The sequence below is a fragment of the Haemaphysalis longicornis genome, unplaced genomic scaffold (genome assembly GCF_048455015.1).
Source record: "Haemaphysalis longicornis isolate Haplotype H1 unplaced genomic scaffold, Haemaphysalis longicornis Haplotype H1 scaffold_12, whole genome shotgun sequence".
Lineage (NCBI taxonomy): Eukaryota > Metazoa > Arthropoda > Arachnida > Ixodida > Ixodidae > Haemaphysalis > Haemaphysalis longicornis.
The window spans coordinates 45,343,919-45,356,337 of record NW_027526225.1 but is presented as its reverse complement, the minus strand read 5'-3'; the positions used below and the strand labels follow the sequence as shown (position 1 = coordinate 45,356,337).

General features: G+C 49.1%; 2 protein-coding genes across 2 annotated transcripts in view; both read right to left on the bottom strand.

Moving 5' to 3' along the window:
* Positions 1 to 5,782, bottom strand: part of LOC144161581 (uncharacterized) — a 39,188-nt gene extending 33,406 nt beyond the window's left edge. The window contains exons 1-2 of the mRNA XM_077692226.1: positions 5,664 to 5,782; positions 5,354 to 5,534 (exon numbers count right to left, since the gene is read on the bottom strand). Coding sequence (XP_077548352.1) covers positions 5,354 to 5,534; positions 5,664 to 5,782 — 300 coding nt within the window. The remainder of the gene's footprint in view (positions 1 to 5,353; positions 5,535 to 5,663) is intronic.
* A 296-nt stretch (positions 5,783 to 6,078) lies between these two features.
* LOC144161580 (endothelin-converting enzyme 2-like) overlaps positions 6,079 to 12,419 on the bottom strand; it is a 29,357-nt gene continuing 23,016 nt past the window's right edge. The window contains exons 3-5 of the mRNA XM_077692225.1: positions 11,422 to 11,859; positions 7,558 to 7,844; positions 6,079 to 6,130 (exon numbers count right to left, since the gene is read on the bottom strand). Coding sequence (XP_077548351.1) covers positions 6,079 to 6,130; positions 7,558 to 7,844; positions 11,422 to 11,859 — 777 coding nt within the window. The remainder of the gene's footprint in view (positions 6,131 to 7,557; positions 7,845 to 11,421; positions 11,860 to 12,419) is intronic.

The following is a 12,419-nucleotide window of genomic DNA, read 5'->3' as shown; positions in this document are numbered from 1 at the left end:
AATGGCGCCGCTACAGGCAACGGCTGGGGAGTAGCTGGTGTGGCCGGTAAGACTTCAGCGACTACTTCCCTAATGATTCGACGGAGCGGCGATGACAAGTAAGGATCTGGTACCGGCGACGATGGCAGGGATGTGCAAGGCAGGGGAGAGATCTGCCGCGCCACCTCTTCACGAACATGCTCCTTGATGCGGTTCAGTAGCGACGGATTTTCGTCGACTTCCAGCTCACAGAGCGTCTCCTCACGCTCAAAAGGGCGGCGACGATTGAGGCGACGCTGCGTGCGCAACTCATCGTAACTTTGCAACAAGCTGATGACGTCTCTGACGCTCTTAGAGTTTTTCGCAAGCAGCATTTTGAACACGTCCTATTCTATTCCCCTGAGTATATGTTTGATGGTGTCTTGCTCAGGCATGGAAGGATCCACGCGCCTGCAAAGGTTGACCACATCCTCGAAGTAGCTGGTAAACTTCTCACCGGCTTGTTGAGCTCGCTCTCTCAAACGCTGCTCTGCGCGAAGCTTGCGAACCGCTGGCCGGTCAAATACCACCGAAAAGTTCGTTTTGAATGCGGTCCAGGTTGCGCGATCAGCTGGGTGGTCATGATACCATTTTTCTGCAAGTCCCCTCAAGGGGAAACTCACGTCTTCATGGCGTCGTCCCACTTCTTGTGCGCGCTTACCGTCTCATAAGACGAAAGCCAATCTTCGGCGTCCTGGTCGTCTGCGCCAGTGAATTTCGCCGGGTCACGCTCAAGAATCACCCCGGAGCAGATGACAGCCGATGGCGAAGGCAATGTCGTGTTTCGGGCGTCAGTAGTCATGCCTGACTCAGCGGTAGAAGGCAGGGTGCGACTCCGGAGCTCCAGGCTTGCGGGTACGCCGAAGGTGGAAGGTGAAAGTGAGTGAAGCTGAGGAGCCGGACGAGGATAGAATCCGCACACTCCACTGAAATGTAATGCGGGTTTATTGCCTTGACAGCGGAAAGCAGGAGGGGCACTCAGAAGTGGCAAACGGATCGGTGATCCAGCCGGCAGAATGTCTCGCGCACTCCACGAGCTTCACGCCGATGACGATGCCGCTGCGGTGGCTCACCCTGCTGCCTCGTCGTCATCTGCACAATCCGAGTGGTCAATCCCCTTGAGCGGGCGTACGCCAATCGCAAGGACAATGCTGACTGTTGTTGTGGACGCGTAGCTTATCCGTTGTTCGTTAGTGCTTGCATGGTGGCTGCGCGCCACTTGCTCGTCTTTAGTACCACAATATATATAAATCTAGAGAAAGATAAAACTCACAAAGAGCGCAGAAATAGTACAAGAGTCGGATGCACAGCAAGAACAACAACAAACACTCGGAACACATTTCTTATATAGATTTCCAGAAAACTGTGAGAAAGAGTGGAAGACATTTCGGAAATGGAGAGTATGCAAGCAGCTGGGCTGTGTCTATGTTACAACAACAAAGAGAGAGAGAGAGAGAGAGAGAGAAAGGAGATAGGGAAAGAGAGAATAGGTCGCATTAACAAGGCAGCTGTTAAGGTTGCACCACGACGGGGCAACGTACGTGGCATGGGCTGCAAGTTCAGACAATGCGGAAGACTACACAATCGCGGTTTCGAAAGGAAGGGAAAACTATACCATAAGGTATTCAGTGGGCGGGGAGAGTGGTTCGAACGGATCCATGCAGGCATGAACGAGGATTGTGTTTTGGGTGTGCCCACCGCGGATGGGCAGAATAGATACAGTACACAAAAGAGCATTGCACAAGAGCTAGCAACTCAACAGGAAATAACTCAACAGGAAATAGGTAGGGTCCATAGATCACAAAAGGTTAAACGTTTTAGATGCGACTGAATCTCATTCACTCGCCTTGTCCCTCCATACGGCGTTGTTGTCCGGCCACACCTCTCCCCCTACACTATAAAAAAATAATAGTTAGCGGCGCCCGGTTTCGATCCTACGACCCTGTGGGCGGAACGCGAGGTACATGGTGCTCTTCCCACTGCGCCACAAAACCGAGACAGAATCACATGGTATGAACGCGCCTATATCCTTGACACATTCAAACTACGTCAAGATGCTACTGATACAACGCATGATGGGGCAATGATTAACACTTGCAATAAAATAAAAGAAGCTCCCACTTGCAGCAACAATGATGGAGTAAAGGTCGTTGTGACAGCGAAGCTCCAAGCATACCACTTAGAGAGATTGACCAAAATTGGCCAATAAAACATAATAATAATCATAAAGCATAATAATCATACGCGTTCCAGACACGTTTCCCGCGATTTCAGAATCAATCCAACAGAAACACCAAGTGAACCGGTTCCCCTCGCGGGGAGGTGGGCGCAATTTTTTAAGTGGTGGGGGGAACGCGACCTCTTTCTCAAGGGCAAATTGTATTGTTGAGTCCCATTAGGCTAATAAAGCTGCTGTGTTTGGGGAGTTTCTGGGAATTATGATGGGAAACTCAAGGGTAGGATTAATGAAGAATGTTATAAAAATTATGAAGTCGCCAATTTTATTCGAGGGATAAGCACGTTATTTTGCAGTAAATTTCATTAATACCAAACGTCGCTGACCCAAACTCATAAATGAGATAAGATTCCCGAACCTCGCGGTCGTGGCGGGTTTTGAAAGCGGATTCTGAAATTGTTGCTTTAAGGTGTTCAAATGCATGACAGAGACCGTTTCACATGTCTTGACAGGGGCAAATGAGGGAACTTTTTGCATTAGAGCGGTAATTATTGTACCGTATTCGGAAGGGCGTTTCAGTTTAGCCGATATATTGCCGCCTACAAACACTGCACTCTAAAAGATATACATTAGCGGAGTCATAGTGAAAGTTACCCTTTATATTTAAGTAGTAGTCTGTAGCCGTGCTGCCGGCACGCTGTGTAGTGGTCATGTGTGGGCATAATTTACATCCAGGTTTATTGCAGGGCATGTAACCAGTAGTTCCCGGTCGGTTGATACGAGAGTTAGTAAGAAAGTGGCCTAAATTCTTATTACGCCAGTTGCAAACGCGTGATGGTTCGGGGAATATAATTTTTAAGCCTTCACTTTGAATTAGGATATTGTTATGTTTTCTTAGTACGGTTGACTCTTGGAGTGGAGGCTGAGTGGATTAAAACTAATTTCGTTTGCGGGTTAACGTTCGGGGCTTTTTTCTTAGATTTCGTTAAGGTCCAATTGGTTTGCTCGCACAATAGCGTCGTAGATAACTTTTTCTGGGTATTTTTTTTTCCGGACGACTGTTTTAAGTTTTCGACAGTTTGAGTCAAAGTCGGCTTGGTTTGTGCAAATACTCCTAAAACAGTGGGTTTGACAGTACGGTATTGCTGTCTTGCAGTGTCTGACATGGCTACTTTGAAAGTCGATTACTTCCGCGTGTCTATCGGTTTTCTATACAGTTTAGTTTGAAGCCCACCTTGCGAAGTAGTAAAGGTGACGTCCAGAAAGTTTACACTGTGTTCTGAATAGAAATGAGCAAGGGAAATACTAGGATGGGCTAGGTTAAATGCCTGAATGAAGGTGAGGAGCTCCGCGTCGCCGTGCTGCCGGATCATGAATATGTCGTCAATATACCTTTTATAGTACAGTGGTGTCGGACGCTTCGACGCACCAACTGGCGCGGGCCCTGGGACGAGCAGCGCAGAAATGAAGCGCACGTGTCGCGCGGCGCCTTGAAACGCCGCGCATTCCGAGGAAGGCCACGCCTGGTCGCACCGGATGTCTTAACCGCCACCACATGGACGAAGAGAACTGGCTTTTCCTGCTTCCTCGGACCTCAGCGGCAAGAGGAATGGAAAATGAAGACAGAGAGACGAGGTATGGGTGCCGCAGCTCGCGGGCCGTCGTGTGCGGGCTCCACTCGAGCACTGTTTCTGAGCCGCCCGCCGGGCTGTATATAAATGTACAGTTTTTGCATTGGAAGCTCAGTTTGCCGGTTGAGAAAACCCGGGGTCAGGTCATCAGCGCTGCTGTGGCTTTGAGGAGAAGCCCCGGGGAAAAGAACATCACGAAGATCACTACTGGCTTGAAATGTTGAGTGTTAAGAAAGTTTCCTCGTTTTCCTCCTTTCTCTATCTCTCCTTTTTGTTTTTCTTGTAACGTAGGCATAGCCCGGCTGCATGCATAGTCTCCATTTCCGAAATGTCTTCGCTCCTTCTCACAGTTTTCTGCAAATCTATATAAGAGATGTGTTCCGAATGTTTGTGACAGCAAAATCATCTAACTGTACTCTGATGAAGGGAAGTCCCGTTGCTGCTACGTAAGTAAACCTTCTTTGTTATAGCGCTTGCTCTGTATCCGACTCTACTTATACACACACACACACATATATATATATGGCGCTTTTCAGCAGAACACCAAATCAAACGCAAAGTAAAGTGCTTTATTTGTGTGGTCACCTTAGTCGTCGTATACTTCATCACGCGCCGCCGCAAAGATTTTGTCGAGCGCTTCCTCAACATTGAGGACCTGCACTACTTTTTCTGTTCAAGGCGACTGCATTCTCGCTTGGGAGCGTGGTGATTTTCCTGATAAGCCGCCTCATCTTAGGGCGTCCCAATCTTCGTTGGTCACCCCATACACCATACGCGTGGCACAGAGTTGTAGAGAGTTTCGCCGCCACAGCCATGGCGACTCCATGCTTTATGAGAACAACTGGTTGCCCCTAAAACGCGGAGCGAGTGACGTCAGGAACAGACGACAGTCGTTTTGCCGGTGATTCTGTTTGTACAAACGCTGACTGGCACGTGAGGTTGGTAGTCTTTTTCTACCGAGCCCCTTGTTTAATACGACTTCGACTGGTGTACACAGAGGCGAACAGACGGGTGACTCCAGCTACAGCGAACACGGTTTATTACCACTGAGCGTTTTCTTCTTCTTCCTTCTCCAGCCGCGCGGTAGCAGCGCCGCGGCGGCCGGCCGTACATCTCCTTTCGAAAGAACAGAGGCTATGTATTTTTTCGGCGGGATGGTGCAGCGACCGCTTCGGGTGTGGCCATGCGATGTGTCTTGGCAATGCGTCCTTGCACCGGCTTCTTGTGCTTGCTCCGCAGGTGGCGTAAACTCTTGCATTCGTGGCAAGGGTACCAAGTGAGTGCTGTTGCGACGCACAACGCTATCCCCAGTGTCCACGATGTAAGACCTTGGTTCAGAGGCGGTGTCCACTACCTTGCCTTTCTTCTGCATGTCGCTCACCCAAACTTCTTCGTCGTTCAGAAGATCAACTTGATCCCGGACACCGTGACGACTGTTGTAATATTCGCGTTGGTTCTCCCGGCTTTCTGTTTCGAACTTCCGGACTGCGAGGGTATCGGGCGTTGCAGGAAGTAATGCTCTGGTTGCCTCAGATAACTTGGTGCGCAAGCGGCGACCCATGAGGAGTTGGGAAGGGCTGTATCCGTTCTTTAATGATGTAGTCCTGTAGGCCAGCAAGGTAATATACGGGTCCTGCGTCTTGGACATAGATGTCTTGATGATCTTGACGGCAGCTTCCGCCAATCCATTGCTCTGTGGGTAGTGGGGACTGGAGGTTATGTGTTGAAGACCATATTCTCGCGCAAAGTCTGCGAACTCGGATCCTCTTACGCGGGAAAACTGCGGGCCGTTGTCTGAGACAACTACCTCAGGAATCCCATGGCGTGCAAAGACTGACTTGCAATGGTTGATCACCTCAGCTGCAGTAAGCTTGTTCAGCAGCGCGATTTCAGGGTACCTGGAGTAGTAGTCGACGATTATCAACCACCACTTCTTGCTTTGGTAGAACAGGTCCATAGCCACCCGTTGCCAGGGCCTTTCCAGGAAAGGTGTAGGTTGAAGCGGCATTTTCCGGTTTGTTGTTGTCTCCACGCATTTCCGACAAGTACGGACAGTTTGCTCGATCTCCCTTGATATGCCCGGCCACAAAACCGTATCGTTGGCCTTTGCAAGGGTTTTTGATATTCCGAAGTGTCCTTCGTGTAGCAGGCGCAAAATGTGAGCCTGGCAGGCGACTGGGACTACTACTGTTGTTCCGCACAAGAGGAGGTCATTTTCAACATTTAGTTGATGGCGAAAATGATAGAAAAGCTTCACCTCTTGGTGTAGATCTCGCTGGGGAGGCCACCCCTTGCTGCAGAATTTCTGCAGTTGACAGCACAATTGGTCAGCTTTCTGACTATTCCGAAGCAGCTCGAGACAGGCTGGCTTGATTGGAACGTTTGCCGTGAGCTGCCCGACAAAGGCATCTATTTCCTCAACCAGCTCACCGGATTCTGCGGATGGGACGGTGGATTGGAGCGGTGAGCGAGAGCATCGGCAGCCAAAAGCTCCTTGCCAGGTACGTAGGTCACGATGTAACTGTATCGCATCATGCGCATGCGAAGTCTCTGTAGCCTTGGTGTGAAGTCATCAAGATTCTTCGAGTTGAAAATAGGCACGAGAGGCTTGTGGTCAGTTTCTAGGAGAAATTGCTTTCCAACGTGGTAGTCAGAGAATTTCTCGCATCCCCACACCAATGCAAGTGCCTCTTTCTTGATCTGTGCGTAGCGATTTTCAGTGTCTGTCAAAAGTCGAATTGCTTAAGCGATTACTGCATAGTTCCCTGTTGTCTGCCGCTGGCGAAGAACGGCGCCGAGTGCGAAAGAGGAAGCATCTGCCGTGACTACTGTCTCTTTTGCGGGGTAATAGATGGCAAGAACTGGTCTACTAGACAGAAGCTTCTTCCAGTTGTCGAGCGCTACTTGTTGCGGCGCACCCCACAAAAACTCCTGTTTTTTCGACAGCAGCAGCGTGAGGGGCTGCAAGATGTCTGCGAGATTCGGAAGGAACCGAGCAAGATATGTGGCCATACCAAGTATCCTCTGTAGCTCTGTTCTGTTTGTGGGTGGTGTCATTTGCGTAAATGCTGTGATTTTGGACTCATCAGGCCTGATACCTTGCTGTCGAATCTTGTGTCCAAGGTATGTCAATTCTGTAGCGCAGCACGTGCATTTGCTCTCGTTGAGTGTGACGCCAGCTTCAGCGAGCCTCCGCAGTACTTGACGAAGAGACTCGTTGTGCTCCTCTTGTGTGGCTCCCCACACAAGGATGTCGTCCATGTGACATATGACACGACTCATACCTTGCAGGATGGTAGCCATCTGCCTCTGGAACAGTTGTGGTGCCGAGGCGATACCAAATGGGAGCCGGTTAAACTTGAACCTTCCAAATGGCGTTATGAACGTCGTAAACTCCTTGCTCTCCAGTCGAAGAGCCAACCAAATGGTGCGCGCCAATGGTGGTCGTGCCCAAGCACTCAGGAGACGTGCGAATTTGCGTTGACTTCACAGAGCTCAACCGCTTTGTTCTCCGAAAATGGCATCCGAGTCCATCTGTTGAACACACACTTGGACTTCTCCTGGTGGGCAAAGCCTACCTTGTTGACGCTTGGTTGGGCATGATTCAGCTCTACCTGTTGCTGTCGCACCGTTTCGACTTGCCGCGTTGCGTCTAGGGCTTTCTGTAACGTCAGATCTGGGTCAAGTTGCAACTTCGCAGACAGCTGTCTGTCTCTGATGCCGACGACTAACCGATCACGGATAAACTCTTCTTGCAGGCTGCCGTACTCGCAGTGTTTGGAAAGAGCGTGAAGGGCTGTGGCGAATTCTTCTACAGACTCTGTCTCCTGTTGTATCCGAGTGTTGAAGCGCGCCCTTTCAAAGATGACGTTGCGACGCGGAATGAAGTATTTGTCAAATCGTTCCATCACAACGCTGAACGTCTTCGAGTCCTCACCTGTGAGGTTGAAGGTACCAAAAATGTCCTCAGCCTGGTCACCCATGATGTACAGCAGGGCGTCGACTTGGTGTTCTTCAGGCTGGGCACTGAGGCCAGAAGAGGTGCGAAAACGTTCGAAGCGCTTCTTCCATTTCGGCCACTCGTTGGGCGACGAGAAGCAGAAGGCTTCCGGAGGTTGTATCGCGAAAGAAGCCATTGACGCTGGTGCTGAGGTGGGTGCCGTGGCAGTCGGAGTGCCGGCCGTTCTGTTTGCGGCGTTGTCCAGGTTTGATGCCGTTCCAGGCGGATTCCTCCAAGCAACTTGGCTTACGGATGATCGCGCACAACTTCTGACACCATGTTTAATACGACTTCGACTGGAGTACACAGAGGCGAACAGACGGGTGACTCCAGCTACAGCGAACACGGTTTATTACCACTCAGCGTTTTCTTCTTCTTCCTTCTCCAGCGGCGCGGTAGCAGCGCTGCGGCGGCCGGCCGTACAACACCCCTAACGTGGAGGAAGCCCACGCGCAGGCCTGGGCGACGCTGGGACCTCATGAGATGCAGGCTCGCGTGCACTCAATATGTTCTTGATATTTTTTGCTGTTTATCAATGGCGCAACCAAAAGCTTCAACAGGCCCTCCATTAAAATGTTTTACCACCACCATTGGCGCTAGGCTGCCGGCATGGCCTTCGCGAAGCTGCATGGGTGGAGTCAAGGCTCTACGTCGTCACCCTGCCGTCGCGGTGACATGAACACGACGCTGCTCGCGGCAGTCACCGGTCTATGCTCAGCTACTCCTTGCATCTCATTTGAATTGCAAGCGCAGTTACTATTACTCCGCTTGAAAAGAACCAGCGATCAGACCCACAGCGCCTCATGGCTCCGCACGGTGTGCATATCGTTTGGATGCTCGTAAAACATGGGTCAGCTGAAGAAGTATGCAACTCTTGAGGACGTTTGTCTACACGAGAACATAACTTCGGAGTGTGAAACTGGGGGTTTATGAGCCAAATTAAAATATATGAACGAACTAACGTAAATCAATCTAAATAGTCTTGAGGCCATAAGGAATAACGTTCTTACATTCACACACATAAGGAGTCTTAACATTTTACTTCTCTTCTGTTAATGTTATAATCGTTGACCTCCAATGAAAAACATTTTGCAGTGAATTGCCAGTTAGACTTTGAAACACGTACGATAAACGCTTTCACCCTTTCTTTCGCGCCTGGAAGCATTACGAAAGCTATCGCTATCACCAGCATGGAGCGGCACTGCGTGATTCGCTCGTTGCAGCAGAGAGAGAGAGAGAGAGAGAGAATTGATTTATTGAGGTAAGGGGGCCAGATGCCCTGGGGGGAGTAAGGTAAAAAGGTAGTGGAAAGAGCAGTTTAGCCGATGCTCCCTGTTCACACAGTTTTCTGCATAATAATGCAAATGTTCGCTGTTCATATGCGGTTCACAGTTCACTAGCTTTTTTATTCTCACTTTTGTCCCATAAACCGGGCAGATGGAGCGTGTTTGGTGCACTCTAGGGGAGTCGAACAAGCCACTACACGAGTTTAAAGAGAACATTCTCAAGAGCGCATTGAGTAATCATTTCAAAGGTTGGTGAATCTTCCCGCACCCGGCGTATGTGTTCATATTCGGATTTAGGTACAGCGCCAATGGCGAAAAGCTGCGCACGGCTTCTGGCGAAGTAGGCACAGAGCCAGATTAAATGAAATAAATTTGGCGTGCCATCACAACCACAGTGTGGGCAGTGGTGGAGCTCGGACCCTGCAGGGGCTGTCCATTTGTAAAGGGCGCGAGGTGTGTATGCCGCATTGCCGTAGACTTTGTTCGCGAATATTTCCCCCGAGCGTGAAAGAGGCTTGAGAAGGTTGAGGACTCTATCCGGCGTCGCACGTTGCAAGCGTTGTCATCTGAGTTTCTTTAGATGCCGAAGCCGAAGTTGCCAATCCGACTGGAGCGAGGTAGTTGAAGTTGGGAACCGCGGGAGGTGCTTGAAGTCGCTCCCTGCTAGCAGGATGTGCCAAAATCTTGCCATGTGAACTCATGGTGTGCCACGGTGTCCAGGCGATGCGAATCGTGAAGCATTCTTCTTGTAGTCTGCGTACCGAAGTCAGATTGCGGGTCGTCGTGCTATCAGGCGAGGACACACGGTTTAGCTCCGGAAGTGCGACGTGGGAGTCCGTGATTATTCTGAAATTTCTAATGGAGAGGGTGGAGGAATGTTCGCCAATGTGCTGGATTGGTCCCAAAATTCCCAGGAGTTCCACTTCTTCCACAAGCCCGTATGTATTGGAGACGTGACGGTATCCATTTATTTGGGGGATATCTGTAGAAATCCGCCTCCCGTTTCTGCTTTCTTTTTAAAGTGGCTATCGAATACACTGATTCTTCAAGATAGCCGCTGCACTGCTGTAATGAGATGATTCCAGCGGTCTATGAACCCCAAGGCCGGGAAACAGGCAACTACTTTTTGAGGAAGTTTCTAACATCTGGTGGGCACAGACATTACTTTTTTAGCTAAAGCACTTTACGACCCCCGAATCTAACTACTGGATGTGTTGTTTGACAACGTTCTCTATGCATTTAAGATTTCGAAAAAAAAGTGTTGCACGGTCTCTTTAAGTTGGCCATATCCAAACGCTTGCACAAAGAAACTTACATTATGCATGTTGTTATACCGATGTGATAGACAAACGAAAACGCGGAACTAAAAAAATAAACAAAACACTCTGCTTTTTTCTCCGAACCCGTTTGAACCCGTTCGAAACGGTTCGAACCGGATCGAACCTCGACGGAATGATGCTCCAGAACCGAACCCGAAAGGCTTCAACCCTAATACGAACCGAACCTGCAAAAATACCGGTTCGACGCCCTTGGTACAGCAAATGAGCAAACCGGCTGGTTTGCAGCAGAGGGGTATAAAAGCCTGTGTCTGGGCCGCATGCCACTGAGCATTGAACCTGGCAATGCTTAATTATACGAGTTGGCCGGGGCTCTCAGTACTACCAAAAGCAGGGAGCAGAAGTACCCAAACACCGATATCTCGGGAAATAGATAGGAAAACATTTGAGCAAAAAATGCATTCGGAGAGGGAGTACAGGTGCCCTTGCACAGCATAAGCTGGTTAGTATTTGTATCGCCGTAGATAGGTTCAGGTACTTTCATGATCTCATTCATGCTGTTTTTACTCTACGCGTTTAGTCTCAAGTGCACGCGTCTTGTCTGGTCCCATGGCCTGTTTTTTGTTTATCTTAATCTGGCGGCTTTAGGTTATGTGGCTTTAATTTTTGTCTCGTTATAGGAAGAAAGGGCCGCTGTTTTGCTTGTTTATTCAATTCTTTCAAGTCTTACCGTTGAATTGGTTTCTTAGTTTCTGACTAATTCATTTATCTTCGTCTCGCAATCAGCTCCTTCGTTTTCTGAGGTCGTTTCCACGTCCTTGCCCTCATACGGCTACGCTGAATCTCTTTTTCAATGTCTACACTATCGTGCTCCTATTATATATGTGATCCATGTCAGCAATGACAATCAACACACTAACACTAGCTTGATTACCCCCCCCCCCCCCACCCCCCCACTGAAAAAATATCACGTCATTTGCCCTATTCCGGCATTATCAACATCTGGATATTTCCCAACGCACTCAAACCTTACCTGAATGAGTACATGACCAAGATAGAAGATGACTTTGTCGTCACCAACTTTGTCCAGAATGTCCGTGAAGTTTCCCAGGTATTCTATCCCGCTTATAATGGCTCCCGCTCGTCCGCTGGGAGTGTACGTGTCGGTGTAGTACTTGACAAGTTTCTGCACGCGGGATTCATTCAGGTATTCGTTCAGGGCTTGTGGCGATTGTAGTGTCAGGTCCTTGACCGTTTTTCTCGCTGGCAGAAGCCTTGTAATCATCATGTGCTCGATCTTCAGGAGCTCGGTGAAGTTGACCGTATCCTCTGACGACTCCGGACGCCCGGCGAACTGGTTGACACATTTGTCGTAGTAGTTGCGGTACTGGGCGGTTCCTTTGCCGAAAACCCGAAGCGCGCTGTTCCAAAGCGGGAGGCTGACGTCAGGCTCCAGGTGAAGAAACGCACCCTTCGTGAAAGTATATAGGGTGCCGTTAAGAGCGGGAGCACACTGAAAACTCTCTTCAGAGCATGTCTTAAAATAAAGCCGTTCACTGTGCCGCACGAGCTTTTTTAGTACATCAAGTTCAAGATCGTCGTTGCTATGCTACATGCTGACCTGTACAGGCTGCCTTTGTCCACCTTTTCATATCTTTTTATATCTATCTTTACCTATATATTTATCTATCTTTATCTATATCGGTATAAATATGCATCCGTGAAAATGACCCGTGTCTGTTCCTCGATTCAATTCATATATAAATGCGAATAGAATGGTGTTCGATTAAGTTCAACCGCGAGAAGAGTGACGATATTGTTATATACAACTGAAGTTCTGCAAAAGCGTTTCATAGGTACAAGTAGGACTCTTGGAATATAAAATTATGCGCTGTCCTTGTCGCATGTAGCGCATTTTAATGGCGTTACAAATACACAGGCACATTACATGACAACTGTTGTAATCTAATGAAGACAGGACCTCACCAATTACCACCATAGGCTTCCAACTAGCAGCGAACTCCAAGCAGG